At 42.5% G+C, this 20,147-nt stretch overlaps 2 protein-coding genes across 4 annotated transcripts in view; one reads left to right on the forward strand and one right to left on the reverse strand.

Moving 5' to 3' along the window:
* Nucleotides 1-3,381, forward strand: part of LOC126277481 (microfibrillar-associated protein 1-like) — a 29,548-nt gene extending 26,167 nt beyond the window's left edge. The window contains exon 2 of the mRNA XM_049977363.1: nt 1,064-3,381. Within this exon, the coding sequence (XP_049833320.1) occupies nt 1,353-2,750 (1,398 nt within the window). The 5' untranslated portion in view covers nt 1,064-1,352 and the 3' untranslated portion in view covers nt 2,751-3,381. The remainder of the gene's footprint in view (nt 1-1,063) is intronic.
* LOC126277513 (ankyrin repeat and SOCS box protein 1-like) overlaps nt 2,975-20,147 on the reverse strand; it is a 145,603-nt gene continuing 128,430 nt past the window's right edge. Inside the window, exons 4-6 of one of the 3 annotated variants that reach the window (XM_049977368.1) lie at nt 4,308-4,483; nt 4,105-4,217; nt 2,975-3,634 (exon numbers count right to left, since the gene is read on the reverse strand). In XM_049977368.1, the coding sequence (XP_049833325.1) occupies nt 3,462-3,634; nt 4,105-4,217; nt 4,308-4,483 (462 nt within the window). In that variant the 3' untranslated portion in view covers nt 2,975-3,461. The remainder of the gene's footprint in view (nt 3,635-4,104; nt 4,218-4,307; nt 4,484-20,147) is intronic. The other 2 variants (XM_049977367.1, XM_049977370.1) reach the window with 2 other exon arrangements.

A 20,147-nucleotide genomic window follows, 5' to 3' on the forward strand; every position in this document is an offset into this window, starting at 1 on the left:
AGTATCCGCCGAAGTTGTGAGGAGCTTTCTGTTCTCCAGGCATTCATTATGGATATCTTGTTTTAATTGGTGCTCCACTGTTTGTGAAGGGCTTTGAAATACTGCAGACTTCACTTTATTGCTATCTAGAGGAGTCAGAATAATATTGCTGATTATCTAAGTGTGTTCACCGAAATGGCTGAGAAAAGTGGCGAATTTGCGCTGTCATCCGAGAGGCTGTGGGTGGCCAAAATCACTCAGCGATCGTGAACCACATTACAGGTTGATCTGGGCGGAATGGAGGTAACTTAAGTTGTGAACGAAAATGGGTGGTGGAGTCGTTAGTGCACGGTTGTGTTGATGGCCAGAACGATGTCCGGTGATGCACGATGGACGAGTTCACAGTATCCATACATAGCTTGAGTGTAAGTTCAGTAGTAACGTCTGGAATTTGTCTATCTGGCCGGGGCACGTGATGTGGTGTGAACAGGTTGATAGAGAATGAAATTCTCACTCTACAGCGGAGTGTACGCCGATATGAAACTTCCTGGCTGATTAAAGCTGTGTGCCGGGCCGAGACTCGAACTCGGGACCTTTGCCTTTCGCGGGCAAGTGCTGTACCATCTGAGCTACCCTAGCAAGACTCACGCCCTGTCCTCACAGCTTTAATTCCGCCAGTACCTCGTCGCCTACCTTCCAAGGCAAAGGTCCCGAGTTCATACTGAGATGAGGTCTGTTGCAGTTCTGCAGAATGCTTCCCCTTCCCCCTTCCTTGTGTTATTTTACTATTCTCTGCTGTCAGTTGTTATTCCCGCTTAAGCATTAGGACAGCAAAACATCTTATAAAACAACTAAGATTACGCCTCATGCTCGTAAAATATCGCTATCTATGCCACACTGCTGTCAACGTCATTGTGAGCACTTTTTTTTATCTTTGTTTTAGGTTTCGATGTCTTCTCTTTCAGGTACAATATTTTGTCGCAGGAGTATCCAAACCCAAAACTACATCTCATAGAAAAGGTAGAATTGCATTTCAGCATGTCAGATAAATCTGCACTCATTCTCTCAATTTCTTATGTTGCAGGTGACATCGAAAGGCTTCTGGTGAATCGGAGACTCGTGTTCATAGTGGAAAACGGATCTTTATGTGAACCAGGATTCGCTGCATTGAGATGAAGCTATAACAACAGGAGTACATAATGTCCACCACCTGTATAAATCATCATTAATGAAAATCATTTCAGAATTACAAATAAGTACCATCGCTTGTTCTAGTGAGGCATAAATGTGTCCCAATTAAAATCTTTCTCGGTTCTAACGATAAAAAGATATTCCAACTGAGTTTAACATTTCGTCTGATATTCTCACTAAAAATGAGCGGCACTGCAACTGTACAGATTCAGAGTACAGCGGGGGCTGTAGCTATAAAAAATGAGAAAGGTGAATTATCTATGCAGAAAGTTAAAGTGCATAGGTATGTGTCAGGTAAACGGCCAGATTACGCTCCTGTGTCGAGTAGTGAAGAATATTCTGACGGCGAAGATTTTACCGAGTTAAAACTATTGCTTCCAAGTAACAATAAAGGACTACTTCAATTACCAGATAGGACGTTTTCGCAACCTGAAGATATATCCAGCGACCCAAGGCTTAGGCGACTACAGGCGATACAAGGAATTACCACAATAAAGTGTCGGAGGCATGATGCAGCCGCAACAGCTGAAACTACAGACAACACGATGACACACGAAGAAAACAAAACAGACAATACTGACGAACAAAAATCGGAGGAGACTAGAGAAGATAAAGAAAAAGAAGAACACGGTGATGATGATGATGAAGAAGAAGAAGAACTGAGTGATGCAGAAATAGAGAGAAGACGTGAATTGTTAAGAGAGAAGTTGTTGTATCTGAGAGACGAATTAGATCTAATGAAGACCGAGGATGAAGAAGATGATGAAGAAGGCGGGCGGAATACCAGCGACAGCAGTCATTCTGGTTCGTCGGAGGACGATGACACCAGTGACGCTGAAGACTCACATTGTCCAAGACTGAAACCTGTGTTTATACGTAAGAAAGACCGCACTACAATCTTAGACAAAGAACGCACTGAGAAAATGATGAAGCAAGCGGAAATGGAAGCGAAGAAAAACGCTGAAGAGAGACGAAAACAAGCCATTAAACTAGTAGAGATGACAGTGCTAAAGGATAGGACGCTATTAGACGCTAAGGAGGCGTCACTGGAAGATGTTGATACCGATGAGGAAAATGATGAGACCGAATACGAAATGTGGAAACTGAGAGAATTAAAACGTATTAAGAGAGACAAAGAAGAAAGAGAACAACGCGAAAACGAGCAACTTGAAGTGGAGCAAATACGAACTATGACGGAAGAAGAAAGACGACTCAATTTTCGGGCAAATCCCAAAAGAGTTACCAACAAAGCCATCAAAGGAAAGTACAAGTTTTTGCAAAAGTATTACCACAGAGGGTCATATTACATGGACGAAGAAGAAGATTTATACAAGCGTGATTTCTCTGCTCCTACTCTGGAAGATCAGTTTGACAAAACTGTTTTACCCAAAGTTATGCAGGTGAAAAACTTTGGCCGAAGTGGTCGGACGAAATACACCCATCTTGTGGATCAAGACACAACACAGTTTGATTCACCTTGGATCTCAGAAACAGCTTTGAATCTTAAATTTCATGCTGCTTTAGCCCCCGGTATGAAACAAAATTTCGAAAAACCTTCACGACGAAAGCCGAACCACTAACCGAATAGTTGAAATGAATTATCACACAACCGAATTCAAATGTTCTCCGCTATCAATCATTAGATGCGCTGAAAGGTGGCAACAGTGTCACCCAGAGTTTAAGGATGGGAACAGCAATAGGTTATTGCATATCTCAAATTGGCCAAATAAAAGACTGGACTCAAGGCCTGCGAAGGAGAGGCTTTACTGTGATTAAATTCAGCAAAACATACAGCATATTCTTCGTTCAGGCATGAACACGTCATAAGATATATTTAACACCTGCTTCAAATACTAACAAATACTGAAAAATGAATTTACATATATAATTAACAAATAAGCACTAAATTTGAATCTTTCACATTTTAATAACCGTAAATATATTTTTGATGGTTGGAAAATGACAGCATAAGATTTCAAAGGTTTCTCTTATGTTTGTAGTGTTGAAAAATTATGCCAAAATTTCTGCTACAGAGAGAAACAAAACGTTATCTAAAGAAGTAGTATTATAAACTGGCATTTTTATTATTTCCTTGTCTTCCCAGTTATGTAATATGTGGACTACTTTGTATTACAAACATCAAGTATCCGTCGTATTATATAAACTGTGTTCCCTTCTTTTACAAAATTAAAGAAAACGAGCTTTCATAAGCAGGAAACATGTTCTCTCAACAAGGCACATAGCTTATACATAAGCGCATGATAACAACAAAAAATCAAATCGATACGTTCTTATAGCCAATAAACGTGGTCATGAATACCAGCAACGTTGGGAATATCTTTATATAGCAGAAAGTCGGCCAGCACTTCAGGTATCCCAAGAGCAGACACGTGCTGCATATTACAGCACTTCATTCTCTTCCTGATCGCTATGCGGCACTGATTCTTCAACGAAAGTGGTCGGCCTGTAATGAGACAACGCTTTTAATGCTGTAAAAATCTGCACTTGGCAAACTGTACGAGGGAAAATCGAGACACTGCACTGTTACCCAAAATCGCTCCAGCAACACGCATATCATTTTTCAAATGGTTCAAATTTCTCTGAGCACTATGGGACTTAACATCTGAGGTCATCAGTCCCCTAGAACTTAGAACTACTTAAACCTAACTAACCTAAGGACATCACACAAATCGATGCTCGAGGCAGGATTCGAACCTGTGACCGTAGAGGTCGCGCAGTTCCAGGCTGAAGCGCCTAGTACCGCTCGGCTACGCCGCCCGGCCATCATTTTTCAAACCTATCATCATCTAAGGGAAGAATACTGACTAAAAAAGCTATAGCAGCTGAGAACTTTGGTACTCGATTTCCCCTCGCTCATATCAGACGTTTCACTCTTTCATATCAGATGTTTCCACTCTTAAATGATCACCGTACCTATGAATTCCACTAATGCTCTGTAGTCTTCAAGTTCTTGCATTAAACTTCTACTGCTGTCGTCGACTTTCCCTCCAAAAAGTAACCATAAATAAATGTATATAGCAGGAAGCCTGTAAATTAATATGACGAGCTTACCAGGTATTCGTCGAATGAAAATAGTTCAGAGATATTTGCGAACACTATCGTCTTGTATATTTTACCTTCTCCCAACGATAGAGTGGACTAAAGAACGGTGTCGAAATGAGTAAGTCTCCAGATCAGTCCTACTTCCATACAAGAGGAGCAGAAAGAAGCACGCGAGGTGGTCATGGGACGCCGCAATGTGTAAAGGATGTACAGGGTACCCTTCTAATGCTGCGCCGTATTCTAGCAGCAACTGAAACAAAAATCAATCGCAAATGCTTCTCAGCTAGGTCCAGCAAAACAAGTAGCTACTTCAGAGGAAAATGTCAAAAAATAACTAAAATTTAGCATAACACTATTAGTAACTAATTATGTGATAAAACGCGACATCAAAAGTAGATTTTATTTTTGCTCTGTTTACTACTTACGACCTCTCTCATTGCGAGGATCAATAACAACTTGCGTATATATCCCTAATTTTATCTCTAGCTTTTGCCCGCGACTGCGTCCGCGTGGATCTCGAACATGAGTGGATTTTGAAAAATCCTGAAGCTTACTGTCGCTGAGAAAAACGGATATAAAAAACTTACAAAAGGGAGTAACGGCAAAGAAAAGATGAGTTTGTAAGCACAGATACAGACCTTTCAAAAATGAAATATCAATAGACCTAAATAAGGAGAACAACCTGCGTTTAATTTAAAGAAATTATAAAAATTAAAGAACATATGCTTATAGACACATCAATTCTTTACCGTTGTGCCCGTCCGACAACATCACATTCAGTTTTTTATATCCGTTTTGCTCCCCGATAATAAGCTTTTAAGATTTTTCAAAATTCATGCAGGTTCGAGATCTACGCGGGCAAGGCATTGTTGCTACTCGACAAACCCATCAACGATGATAGTTACACCAATTGTAGAATGAATTCAGGAATAAAATAAGTTAAACAAATGAAGACAATAATATGAAATCAGAACTATTGTATTACTTCCCTTATATCGATAAGACACCTCCGAAGAGATGTGGGAGAGTGAATTTTAGTGTCTGCTCGACAAACTTACCAACAATAACAGTAGCATCAACTCGACAAACTTATCAACGATTATAGTTACACCGATTCACGAATGAGTTCAAGAACGTCTATGCATAATGGGATTAAATTGTTAACATTACTATTATGATGATAAAACTTTCCAAAACACTACTTTTTACAGATTCTGTCATTTCTAACTTGTTTTATTTAGTCTAGTTTTATAAAACTTCTGCTGTCCTGGCTTGTTTCTTCCAATATAATGAAATGATCCTTACACGAAACTGAATCAGTCCCCATAAAAAAATGCCAATTGTACTTATTTTCAAGGGCAACTTACGGTTTACCAAAGTTCTGACGATGGCAAAAGCGTTTTCACAAAAAAAAGCACCTAAAAGGTTCCTAAGACCGTTTTCTTGTATCTCCTATGGAGTCCGATTTCCCCGTACTGACTCAGCTAAAGCAAATACTCTGTATGTATAGATCACTCGGCTTCTAGGCGGCGTGTCACTATGAAACATGTGCCACATTTTTTAGCTAGGCTTCCAACAGTACAAATGTGAAAACCGCATCCGATTTTGTGCAGTAGTTTTTGCATGATGCGCGTACAGACAGACAGACTGATATACAGACAAACAAACAAACAAAAATTATAAAAATAATTGTTTGGACTCTTATTGGTGTTATAAATACCTCTCATATTAAGTTTTTTTTAAAATATCTTCTATGTACAGTTACAATTTTATTATATGTGTGGATGCCCTGCTGATATCAAGGTTCTTAAAGATAGAGAACTAATTTTTGTGAAGGAGAGTGAAAACAATTCTGTTGGTAACATGTCGTAGGAAACATCCCAACTCTCCTCCGCGTCGTGATTTATGAAAACGACGGATAATTATCCGCTATTATTATCTACCTCTACCGAGCGGACTGCTATTTGCGTCTTATCCGTTATCGACCATGGTCCAAGTGGTGCTGCAAACACTGCATCCTGATAATGAATTGTTGGGTAGTTTATACGATCACAGAATTCCAAACCTCATTTCGAAGTATGGATTCGGAATGTAAAGGGTTAAAAAACCAATCCGGCTATCTTGAGCAAGTTTTCCGTGATTTTCCTATAACACATAAGAGGAATGCCAGCTTAATTCCCTTGACAAGGCTTCTGTAGCCTTGTCCGACTAAGTTATTCCCACCTCTAACGACCTTCCCATCGACAGCGCAATAAACTTCTAACTTCGTTTTTCTTAGAATAAGGGAAGCACATGAATCAACCGTCTGCTATAGGCAATTTCCCTGCAAACAATCAGGTGGTCTTAGGAAAGCATGTTAGCCACCGCAAGTGGAAGAAGGGCTTTGTTGTGCTCCATGATTTTTACTGTCTCTTGTGGAATAAACTGACGTTACTATGTTCACTTTTACAAGGTGTCATGAAATGAGCTAAGTGCAAAATCTGTGCATGTCACACATTTATTTACATCTATAAGCTCACTTCCGATTAGGGTTGCCATCTGCTCAGTTTTCCTGGTTTAGAGGGCGTCCGGCAGGTTTTCCAGATTGACTTTTTGAAATTCCCCTATAGTAGACAAAAAAACTTCCTCAAACTAATACCATGTCGGCAACATTTCAGCAAATATTTTAAACCTACCCACTCCTTTAAAACGTTATTTGTTATCAATGTTGCCGGCCGGAGTGGCCGTGCGGTTCTAGGCGCTGCAGTCTGGAACCGAGCGACCGCTACGGTCGCAGGTTCGAATCCTGCCTCGGGAATGGATGTGTGTGATGTCCTTAGGTTAGTTAGGTTTAATTAGCTCTAAGTTCTAGGCGACTGATGACCTCAGCAGTTAAGTCTCATAGTGCTCAGAGCCATTTGAACTATTTTGTTATCAATGTTGGCAACTTGAAAAGGTAGAATCATGGGTTCAGGGCTGTACAGTTACCGTACTTATCAAAAAATTATAGGACATAAACTAATATTTTTAATTTGTAAATAAAAACAATAGCGTGACCATAAAAGTAAAAAAAAACCTCCTCTATGGATGGCACATTTGCTTTCTTCGTGCTTTTTTATTGTTCTATTAATTTATCATTAGCGCACCACATTCATCTTACTTCGCAACTCAACAACTCTATTAACTACTCTTGTGAACATACATAATCCGTGCCTATGTCCTTTTACTACACCCCCTGAAGGCTCTTAACCGACGATTTGTAATTACCTTATTTTTACTAATACCGACCGTTTTTCGATAGATCCTCAATATTTTAAACAGTGTGTATTCATAGGACATACGTTATTATATGAATCCCATGAAATATATGCTTCAACGAAAACGATGAAATCCAATACGGCGTCTCCTCAGAATCGATACGACCACGGAAGTCAACACACATCCCAAACGATCGAAACTATGCATGTTTACGTCGGTGCGGTGAACCTGATGTCTCCCACAAAAGGAAAGGTATACAGATTGATTCGAAGAGAGAGCGACATCTACTGAATCTAGAGTACTAAGTGTGTGTGGTTTGAACTAAAATATCAGATATACCATAAGATTATGCATATAAGATACTTCCCCAATCTTCCTTCTACGGAAACTTTCTTTCCCAAAAATTTCGCCAAGGTTTCCGTTACCACAAAAGTCCCCTTCAAAAATATTTTACTCAAAATTTCGGAAAAAAAGAATCTGGAGTGGCTAGCGTCCGGAGAGCGTCCGGTCGGGGCTTTGCGTACTGTTCAGGTTTCCAATTTTCGCGCGTTATGCAACCGCCGTCGCCAACACACTTTTGCACTTACTGTTAGCTCACTTACGTAACGAACAGATTACTAATGTGCACGCGTGTGATGTGTCTGCTCGTGGCGCGTTGTGGGGACTTCAGTATTCTGGAGTGAACTATTTGCCCTTAGTACTTCAATCGACAATTAAGTATCATACTATAACAATATATTATTTTATTGTTAAGGCCGTACAGAGGTTATTTTAGAATTTTCGTACCTAACCTAAACGAACTTAAGGTTTACTGGTAAAAACTAAGAAAAGCTTTTATAAGATACTTTAAAGAAGTGCTAAATCAAACGGTTTACTTACATTTTAATAAAAGATAAAATCGTTACAGTATCTTTTTTTTATCCCAGATCTCAAAATGCCTAAGCGCAAATGCTTATTTTCTAGTGAGCTGGTATAGCTTTTTGTAAAATTTGTTCGACAAATATCTCCATAGCAAATAAAAGTATTGCTAACATTAGTGAACAATTAAACACACATAAACACAAAAATAATTTAAAAATCCAGACCAGTACTACAATCGTTGCAACATATTTTGCTACATCAAACCCTGAAGATCATCTTTTTCGAGCAGCTGAGGGCGCAATGCTCTACCATACAGTGCATCATCATATATCTTTTCATTCCAATGTGAGAGACTAGACCGCGTCAACGACTCCCACAGTGGATAAAGATAATATGATTTTATGTACAATACCTTCTGAAGAAGACAGTTTTGATACTGTCGAAGCTTTGATCAAGGTTTAATAAAGTTGTATTTTGAAAGTGGTTTGCTGGTATTTCAATCCACTGAACTTTTATTAGTTTAGTTAATTACTTTTCTGTTGTGTAAAACATTCACTAGGTACAATTCAGACCAACTGTGACTGTTGTTACCAGGCACAATATGAGCTACTTACTCTTTGTTATTAGCTGCAAATCTCTCTAGCTGCTGCCAAGAAATTGGAAGCTGGTGCGAATGAATGTGTTGGAAGGACTATCGAAACAAGTGTCACAGATACTAATGGGGTCTCGAACAATAGGCTGTCCTGTCTTGTGTGGATATTGTCTTCTCTGCAGGAAGTAAAGGATTTACCACTACTTAACTATGAGTGGTGTGCCAATGGTAGATCTCGAGGCCCACTATTGGTGAGGCAGGTACTAGCAAGAACTCAGGGTATTACACCCATTCCCGTACCTAGGTGCTCAGTGCCACTAAAACTAAAACTGAGCCAATGCGACACACGTCTCCTATTGGGAAGCCTGCTGCTCCCTATGTCAAGGGAAAGCAAAATCAAAAGGATAGGAGTCTGTTAATTGGCAGCAGTTCAGACAGACGGCTAATAATGGTACCCCTTAGGGAAATGGCAGTGAAGGAAATGATCAGGTTATCCACTGAATGTGTGTGCCAGGGGACCTCATGCAAACTGTTAGAAAGTTGTTCTGGCAGCCACCGAGGCCACGGGATACAACTAACTGCAGATTGTGGTGCACAGTCGACCGAATAACGTCTGTCATACTTGGACCATTCCAGCGAAAGGTCATACTTGGACTAGTCCAGCGACTGTCATAGAAAGTTGACAAGGCAGCCTTGCTCAGGGAATTTCAATGAAACAATTGTCTCAAGAAGTAATCGTATCCCACTGGTTCTGAGTTAAGTGGAATGTTTGAACCAGAAACTTCAAAGGTTTCGTGACACGCTAGGCTGCGACCTCCTAGACTTGCGCCTGGTTCTGAGTGGAAGGTTTGAACCAGAAACTTCGGAGGTTTCGTGACAAACTAGGCTGCGAGCTCCTAGACTTGCGCATTAGCTTTTAGAAACACAGGGGTCATCCTCAATGCGTCAGACTGCATTACACATCACAGGCTGCTACCCATGTATCTGATTGTGTGTGGGTGTGCACACAAGGATTTTTTTGGATTAGGCAATTCTTAATACAATGCAAAAACAAACGTAACTGTGGGAGACTACAAAGTATTAGTTTAAGACCCAAAGAAATGACACTAAAGCCGGCCGCTGTGGCCCAACGGTTCTAGGCGCTTCATTCCAGAACCGCGCTGCTGCTACGGTCGCAGGTTCGAATCCTGCATCGGGCATGGATGTGTGTGATGTCCTTAGGTTAGTTAGGTTTAAGTAGGTCTAAGACTGATGACGTCAGATGTTAAGTCCCATAGCCCATAGAGCCATTTGAACCATGACACTAAAATACGAGAGATTTAAATTGTAAGAATCAACTGCCGAAGCATTCACAACAAAGTTCCACGGTTTGAAGCGCTCCGAAAAAAAAGTGGAGCTCACATTATTCAAGGTGCAGAAAGATGGCAAAATGATAGCAGTCAGATTTTTGGGGGAATCTAAGTTTCTCTCGAAAGTACAGCCTAATGGGAAGTGGAGGAAGTGTATTGTTACACTAGACAAGATAGAAATTGAATCTACACTACTGGCCAATTCTTCTTCTTCCGTATCCGGATGCACCAATTATATCTTCCCTTTCCAGTAATTAGCAACGTAGTTTGCTTTGTCATTGACTTTCAAAATATCATCTTTAGTGCATGTTATAGACATATCTGGGCAAATCAGTAGGTGGTCCAAGTCCTGTATTGCTCCGCATTCACACCTATCGCTATCACTGTAACCCCATTTAAATAGGTTTGATTTGCACCCAGTTACTCCAGTACGCAGCCGGTTTAATAACCTACAAGTTGTAAAAGGTAGTTGAAATCCTGCAGATCCCTCCTCAAGTAGTTCCATTGTGGAGTGTGGCACCATTTCTTCCCAAAGAGACAGCCGCCTTGCGGCGGGCTTGGTGGCGAGCTGTTCAGTAGTTTCAATGAAACTCCTGCGGGATTTCAGCCGGGCACGTTGTTTTCGGTGCATATGCAACGGGTATCGGGGATCATTCATTTGTTTTGATCTTTCTATCTCGGCGGCTACTTGTCTGCGGATAGTGGGTGATGCTATGCCTATGATGGGATAAATTATGTCTGTGGGAGTTGGTTTGAGGCATCCTGTGGCAATACGTACAGTTTCGTTTACGGCGACGTCAACTTGCTTAGTGTGAGCAGAGTTCCTCCAAACTGGCGCCGCAAATTCCGCTGCTGAGATACTCAGCACCAGACCCATGGTGCGCAAAACATGTGGTTGAGTTCCCCACGATGAACCTGTTAGCTTCCGCAGTATGTTGTTCCTGGCACAGACCTTTTTTTAGTGTTGTGACAGTGGTGCTTAAAAGTAAGTGCTCTGTCCAATGTTACTCCCAGGTATTTTGGCCTGTTTGTATGTTTCAGCTCTTCCCCTTGCCACATGACTCGGAGTTTCCGTTTGGCTTGTTTGTTCCCAAGATGGAAGGCGGATACTTGAGATTTACTAGGGTTTGGTTTGAGATTATTGCCGTCGTAATAGGTAGCAAGTTCTGTTAAGGCTCCTGTGAGATTCTCCTCCACTTGTTCAAAGGTTTTATCCTGTGTGGCCACTGCTGCATCATCAGCATATATGAACATTCGTGTCTGGTGGCTGATTGGAAGATCATTGGTATAGATGTTAAATAATATTGGAGGCAAGACACTACCCTGTGCAAGTCCATTTTTCTGAGTCCTCCATCGGCTGTTTTTAGATTGTAAGGTTACATAGTAGCGTCTGTTCTGTAGCATGCATTTCACGAACATAGAAAGGGTGTAGTCCTTAGTGACATTATACACTTTCTGGGTAAGCAACTTATGGTTAACTGTGTCATATGCAGCACTGAGATCCAGGAATGCGACCCCAGTTACTTCTCCTCTCTGATAGCCGTCTTCGATGTACTGTGTGAGATTAAGGATTTGGCCACAGCATGATTTTCCTGGTCGAAATCCAGCTTGTTCGTTAATGAGTGCTTTGTCCACATAATCGGCTATGCGTTTGAGGATCATTCGCTCCAGCACTTTAAATAAATGACAAAGCAGTGAGACAGGCCGAAAATTTTTAACTTCCCTGGTTTTAGTAACGCAATAACCCGAGCTTTCCTCCACAGTTTAGGAATTTGCATTGTTGTAATACAGTGATTCATTAGCTCTAGGATCCATGTTTGTACTCCCGGTCCAAAATGTTTAAGTTGCTCAGGTCTCAGATCATCGAGGCCAGCGGCCTTATTGTTTTTCAAATCGTTGATGGCATCTTGTAGCTCCTGAATGAAGAAAGGGGGGGGGGGGGTTAAAAGCTAATCTCCTCGTTCAGTTTTCTTTTAATTTTGCCATTCCTGATCTTCCTTTTAGTTTTTCCGTTCATGAGTAGTTGGTGAGCTATCTGATCAGGTGTAACTTCACTGTAATTTGGTTCTGGTTCTCTTGGGTCGTTGCTGAGATTTTTGACCAGTTTCCAAGCCTTCCAACTGCTGTGCTTCATGTTCGTCTCTTGTAGGAGGTTACACCACTTTTCCTTTCTCGCTTCGGATATACTAGACATCAGTTCCTCACCTGCCTGGATCGTTTCCTCTGAGAAGGGGTCCTTGTTGTACAGTTCTTCATACTTTTTCAGAGCTTCCTTGCTGCTACCATTGAGTCCAGCGATATACTGGGTGCGGCACCCTCTAGGTATGCGCCGTCGAGAATTACTACACCACGAAGATGACGTGCTAAAGACGCGAAATTTAACCGACAGGAATAAGATGCTGTGATATGCAAATGATTAGCTTTTCAGAGCATTCACACAAGGTTGGCCGGTGGCGACACCTACAACGTGCTGACATGAGGAAAGTTTCCAACCGATTTCTCAAACTGCAGTTGACCGGCGTTGCCTGGTGAAACGTTGCTGTGATGCCTCGTGTAAGGAGGAGAAATGCGTACCATCACTTTTCCGACTTTGGTAAAGGTCGGATTGTAGCTTATCGCGATTGCGGGGAATTGCTGCTCGCGTTGGTCAAGATCCAATGACTGTTAGCAGAATATGGATTCGGTGGGTTCAGGAGGGTTGCTGGATCCCAACGGCCTCATATCACTAGCAGTCGAGATGACAGGCATCTTATCCGCTTGGCTGTAACAGCCACGTCTCGATCCCCGAGTCAACAGATGAGGACGTTTACAAGACAACAACCATCTGCACTAACAGTTCGACGACGTTTGCATCAGCATGGACTATCAGCTCGGAGATCATGGCTGCGGTTTCTCTTGACGCTGCAGCATAGACAGGAGTGCCTGCGATTGTTTACTCAACGACGAGCCTGGCTGCACGAATGGCAAAAAGTCATTTTTTTTTATGAGTCCTGGTTCTGTTTACAGCATCATGATGGTCGCATCCGTGTTTGGCGACATCGCGGTGAACGCACATTGGAAGCGTGTATTCGTCATCGCCATACTACCGTATCACCCGGCATGGTGGTATGGGGTGCCATTGCTTACACGTCTCGGTCACCTCTTGTTCGCACTGACGACACTCTGAACAGTTGACGTTACATTTCAGATGTGTTACGACCCGTGGCTCTACCCTTCATTCGATCCCTGTGAAAAACCCTACGTTTCAGCATAATGCACGACCGCATGTTGCAGGTCCTGTACGGGCCTTTCTGGATACAGGAAATGTTCGACTGCTGCCCTGGCCAGCACATTCTCCAGATCTCTTACCAATTGAAAACGACTGGTCAGTGGTGTCCGAGCAACTGGCCCGTCACAATACGCCAGTCACAACTCTTGATGAACTGTCGTATCGTGTTGAAGCTGCATGGGCAGCTGTACCTGCACACGCCATCCAATTTGTGTTTGACTCAATGCCCAGGCGTATCAAGGCCGTTATTACGTCCAGAGGTGGTTGTTATGGGTACTGATTTCTCAGGATATATGCACCCAAATTGGGTGAAAATGTAACCACATGTCAGTTCTAGTATAATATATTTGTCCAATCAATACCCGTTTATCATCTGCACTTCTTCTTGGTGTAGCAATTTTAGTGGCCAGTAGTGTACATATGAGACTTAATTCATTATTATGTTTGTTCCCGTAATACACTGACATCGTTGGAGAATACCTTAATTATCCATCCGAGTAGTGCGATAATTGCAGTTTTGTAAGTGTTGGGCGTGATATTATATCCTACGAAACAGCATTAACTGCCTTCTCTGAAAACTATCTAGAAGTTCAGGAGCCTACTGATGATGGAAGTATATTACAAGAAGTAGGCAAATGAAAACGAGACAGACTAGGAAAAATGTAAGTAAACAGTTTATTATTTAATAAGTAAGTGCCACAACTATCAATACACTTATCCCACTGTCAGACACGATGGTCAATGCCTTCATGAAAAAATGTTTTCGGTTTCCTACGAACCATGATCGTAGTCAGGTGTGCCCTCTTCATCGGAAGCAAATCGACTGCGACGAATGTCTTTCTTTTGGGTTACAGAAATATGGAAATCGCTGGGGTAGTGTTCCTAGCAGATCTTCTGCATCATACTAGAAACAGCCTTGGCAATATGTGGGCGAGGGTTAATGTACAGATGGCTCTCTCAACATAGAAAGTGCAATTAAGTTCGCATACCAGTTTGTTCGCGAAAAATTTTAAAGGTGCTGAGGAAGGTAGAATGAGGAAGCTGATAACCTACTTTTCACTCAGACTCTTTTTAATAAGGACGAGCATATTCGCCTTTTTTGTGCTCTGATAGGAGCGTTTTTCCGCTGGTTCCCTTCTTTTTCCTGCCACGGCACGGCATATCACTCATATGAAAAGAACCTGATAGGTCATAATACACACACCAAAGAAAGGTTTTCGTCACGTCGGTTCCGAGAGTTCCGGAACCTGTACAGAAAATTGGAATAGAGATCAACATAAACATCATTTCCGCGCTTTTTATTGATCATGAAAACCACACATTGCATGTTGCACCACCATACAGCGAGACCTTCAGAGGTGGCGGTCCAGGTTGCTGTACACATCGGTACCTCTAATACTCAATAGCACGTCCTCTTGCATTCATCCATACCTGTATTCGTCGGGGCATACTATCCACAAGATCATCAAGACACTGCTGGTCCAGATTGTCCCACTTCTCAACGGCGATTCGGCGTAGATACCTCAGAGCGGTTGGTGGGTCACGTCGTTCATGAACAGCCTTTTTCAATCTATCCCAGGCATGTTCGATAGGCTTCATGTCTGGAGAACATTCTGGCCACTCTAGTCGAGCGATGTCGTTATCCCGAAGGAAGTTATTCACAAGATGTGCACGATAGAGGCACGAATTGTCGTCCCTGAAGACGAATGCCTCGCCAATATGCTGTCGATATGGTTGCACTATCGGTCCGAGGATGGCATTCACGTATCGTACAGCCGTTACGGCGCCTTCCGCGACCACCAGCGGCGCACGTCGGCCGCACATAATGCCACCCAAATAGCAGGGAACCTCAGCTTGCTGCACTTGCTTGACAGTGTGTCTAAGGTTTTCAGCCTGACCGGGTTGCCTCCAAACAAGTTTCCGACGGTTGTCTGGTTGAAGGCACAAGCGACACTCATCGGTGAAGAGAACGTGATGCCAATCCTGAGAGGTCCATTCGGCATGTTGTTGCGGCCATCTGTACCGCGCTGCATGGTATCGTGGTTGCAAAGATTGACCTCGCCATGGACGTCGGGAGTGAAGTTGCGCATCACGCAGCCTATTACGCACACTTTGAGTCGTAACACGACGTCCTGTGGCTGCTCGAAAAGCATTATTCAACATGGTGCCGTTGCTGTCAGGGTTCCTCCGAGCCATAATCCCTAGGTAGCGGTCATCCACTGCAGTAGTAGCCCTTGGGCGGCCTGAGCGAGGCATGTCATCGACAGTTCCTGTCTCTCTGTATCTCCTCCACATCCAAACAATATCGCTTTGGTTCACTCCGAGAGGCATGGACACTTTCCTTGTTGAGAGCCCTTCCTGGCACAAAGTAACAATGCGAACGCGACCGAACCGCGGTACTGACCGTCTATGGTTGAACGACAGACAACACGAGGCGTGTACCACCTTCCTGGTGGAATAACTGGAACTGATCGGCTGTCGGACCCCCTCTGTCTAATAGGTGCTGCTCATGCATGGTTGTTTACATCTTTGAGTGGGTTTAGTGACATCTCTGAACAGTCAAATGTACTGTGTCTGTGATGCAGTATCCACAGTCAATGTCTATCTTCAGGAGTTCTGGGAACCAGGGTGTTGCAAAACTTTTTTTTGATGTGTGTATTTTGGTAGTATGCTTATATGAAGTTGAAATAACGCAAAACCAAATTTTAAACTTCAGACCAGATGTTACTTGCACAAAAATTTTGCATGTGTTTAGTAGTACAACGTGGAGATCCCAGAACCCTTCTGATGATAAGACATTTTGCGTCGTATTACTCCTTGCTACGCCACTTTATAAATTGCGTTTTCGCCTCACACCGCATTTTATGTGCGTATTTTCCGTGCACAAGTAGGGTAACTATGAATCTCCGTATCTCGGAAACGGATAAAGATACCTATAAAATTTTAAGGTTGTTGAAGACCGTAATCTTAAGAATATAACGTAAAAATTACAGCCATTTGTTGCGCGTAGCTGTCTTGGAATCCGCGACTGGGGTTTGGTCCACTGCTGATGGCTAAAAATGGTGAAAAACACTTTTGAGGGGGGTTTTCTCAGGAACCACCCATGAATTTACGTAAATGCATCCTTCGTTCATTCATACATTCGCGGGTACACCCGTCGGTTTAATTAAATCTCGGGTATACATGTGATCAATCTGTCTATTTAATTTTTACGTGCATATTTTATGTGAACGATTAGGGCAATTTTTGAACCTCTGTATCTGGGAAAGGGGTACAGCTATCACGAAAATTTTCAAGATTGTTCGTAATCGGGATGTGAAGAATATATTGTAAAAATTTCAACCAATTCTGTGGATAGCCATCTTGGAATACTTGGCTTGGTTTCGGTCTGCAGCTGAGGACGAAAATGCAGTAAAAGAACCCTTTTTTTGGGGTTTTCCGTGGAACCGCCCATGAACTAATGGTACCTCGAAAAGTCCCATCAAAAACTACTTAAACCTAACTAACCTAAGGACATCACACACATCCATGCCCGAGGCAGGATTCGAACCTGCGACCGTAGCAGCAGCGCGGTTTCGGACTGAAGCGCCTAGAACCGCTCGGTCACAGCGGCCGGCGGACACTAAGACGATCCTTCTGTTCGGTATGCAAATGTTCCCTACCCCAAGGGCTATCCAAAACACTTGACCCTACCTTTTTATCAAACAGCACCGGAAAATCCTGTTTTTATGCGCGGCGTTTTGGAACATATTGATAAGCTTCCTGTCTCATGCATACCGATCAAATAACATTTGTGACTGGTTTGAGAATGTTTTTTTAGAGAGAAAGCTGGGCGAGACCTTCGATGGAGAGTCACTGACAGATGCAAAAGTAACTTCTGTTGACCTCCAGTGATGTGTGTCGGTACCCATGATGTCGAAGTATTTTAATGACCAGGCAGACAATATTAACACTAACCTCAGGCTTCTTTGCAGATGATGCAGTTTTTTGCAACAAAGTACTATATGATAAAAGCTGCACAAATATTAATCAAATCGTCCTGAAATGTCAAACGTGGGGCGAAGACTGACTACTCGTTTTAAATGTTCTGAAATGCTGAACTGTGCACTTCACTAAATGAAAAATCGTAGCATCCTATGATGATAATGCCAACGAATCTCAATTGGGAACAGTCAGCTCAAACAAATACCTGGGTGTAAGAATTTATAGGGGTATGAAACAGAATGATCATCGAACCTCATTCGCACGTAAATCAGGCGACAAACATCGGCTCATTGATAGATACTGGGAAAATGTAATCAGTCTAAAAAGTGTACTGCTTACAAAATATTCGTGCGACCCATCCTAGAATATTGCTCAAGTATATGGGAACAATGCTACACAGGACCACAGGACTAACAGCAGAAATTGACAACACACCAGGTAGTTATAATTATACTGATTGTGTTCTGAGTGTTGCAGTGCGGAATGTATACATCTCAGTATGCTGAATCATAGGTATGTTCATTAAATGGTTTGCTTGTGAAGCATGCTGAAAAAATAACAGTTCCACTTTCTGCCACCAAGTGAAAATATGGCGCTATAAGCAGTCATAATGTGGTGTGGGTGCAGGAAAAGGGAAGGAACCGTCAAATGCTCGAAAACGGTGGTTCTGGCACTTTATTAGGATATAATCACAAGTTACTAACATGTGTTAAATCTGGTTTCCCGACTCAGCAACGTGCTGCATCCGTAACACGGCATGGTCTACAGTTGCTTGCCGCATATCCACAGCAATCAGAGCGATATGTTGTCGTACGCAATCCTTCAGAACAGGAAGAGTTCGGGTAATCCCTGACAGACAACATTTTTCAGATATCCCCACGACCAGAAGTCACATGTATTTAGGTCAGAGGATCTGGAAGGTCACACATCTTCAAACTGTCTGGAGACGACGCAGTTGCTACTAAACGTTTCCCGAAGCAAATCTTTCACGTAATAAGCAACACGTGGTGCCGCCCCATCTTATATGAAAATAGTGGTGTGGACACAGTTGCATTCTTGATAAGCAGGGAAGTGCAGATGTCACTGCACAACTAACAGGCCGAGAGGTGTCGTCTCCTCGAAGAAAAATGACCGACAATGAAGGAGTTTGCGAAACCACAGCGCACAGTGATATGACCTGAGTGCAGTGGATGTTCCTGCAAAACATGTGGTGGAGTAGATCTCCATATGCGACAGCTCTGTACATTCACAACACCGTGCACAGTAAAATAAGCCTCGTCCTTCCATAGAATATTTCACAGCCACATGTCATCCATTTCCATGTGTGCCAAAATACCAAGGACAAAGTCATGGAGCTGTAGCCAATCTTGGGGTTTCATTTGGTGCACATTTCGAATCTTGTTGGGATACGAGTATAAAATGCGGCGCGAAATCTTTTGAACTGATGACCAGAGGACAGTCAACTCCCGTGACACAGCTCGAGCACTGGATACAGAATCTAAGGCATGTGCTGCACGGTCGGCTATAGCTACAAAAACTGGTTTAACAATTGCCATGGGAATGGGCCGCCACCATTTCCCTGCTGCATCACCTAATTTACTTGTTTGTTCAAATTTCTTCATCATGTTTTTTAGCCCATTTATTGTTATAGGCCCTCTATGCCGCTGTTTCTCTCAGCGATATTCCCACAATGCAGCGGCCGTTCTCCTAAAACAACTTTACCAGCAGTGCAGAGTCTTTCTTCTCAATAGCCATTGCGTTTCCCATGGAAAACTTCATCCTTCTTAACCCTTTACACCAACAGTTACTTCACGAAAGAAATCAACTTGCGTCGTCAAGTGACAAACATCATGATGACGTACACCAGGAAACATTTTACATTTCGGCTGCTTACAGCGCCATATTTTCTCCTGGAGGCAGAAAGTGGAACTACTATTTTTTCACCGTACTCCGCGAGCGCACCGATTGATTAACACACCTGAAACGTTTAAACGTCGTGCGATGTATAAAGTCCGCACTACAGCACTCAAAACACCTTCAGTTTGATTATTACTACCCAGTACAAAGAAGGGTAAGATGAATAACCATAGCGTCACTGTGAGGCTGAAAAATCGTAATTGGCAGATGCGTGAAGATATATCCGAATGATCCCGCGAAGGCTTACTAACCAAGTTTCAAGTAGAAATATTAAGCGAGACTGCTGGAAACATACAACCACCCATACATATCGCTCCCATAGATTGTGAAGACAGGATTAGACTCACTGCAGCGTGCACAAAGGCATTTAAGGAATCATTCTACTAGTGCACTACTCGTGGTTTGAAAGGAGAGAGAGACTAATACTTGGTGCAATGGGAAGCACCCTTTTACCATGCACATCACATTGGCTGTCAGAGTAAAGAGATATATGCAGAAAATTTGAATTTGATTGGCTTCTGTTAGGCAAGCTATCTCCAGATCGCTACTAATACTTGCTGCGGGAGCGAAGAGTCAAACGATGCAAGGTAGAAGTCGATGCTCGGGTGCGCCTTCCGGACTCCGATGATTCAGACCAGTAGGGTATGAGCACGCAGCCTTGCGCACAATCTTCTCGCTGGTCCACCGACGAATCCTACATTAGTTT

Source organism: Schistocerca gregaria, chromosome 1, assembly GCF_023897955.1.
Source record: "Schistocerca gregaria isolate iqSchGreg1 chromosome 1, iqSchGreg1.2, whole genome shotgun sequence".
In the NCBI taxonomy this organism is placed as follows: Eukaryota; Metazoa; Arthropoda; class Insecta; order Orthoptera; family Acrididae; genus Schistocerca; species Schistocerca gregaria.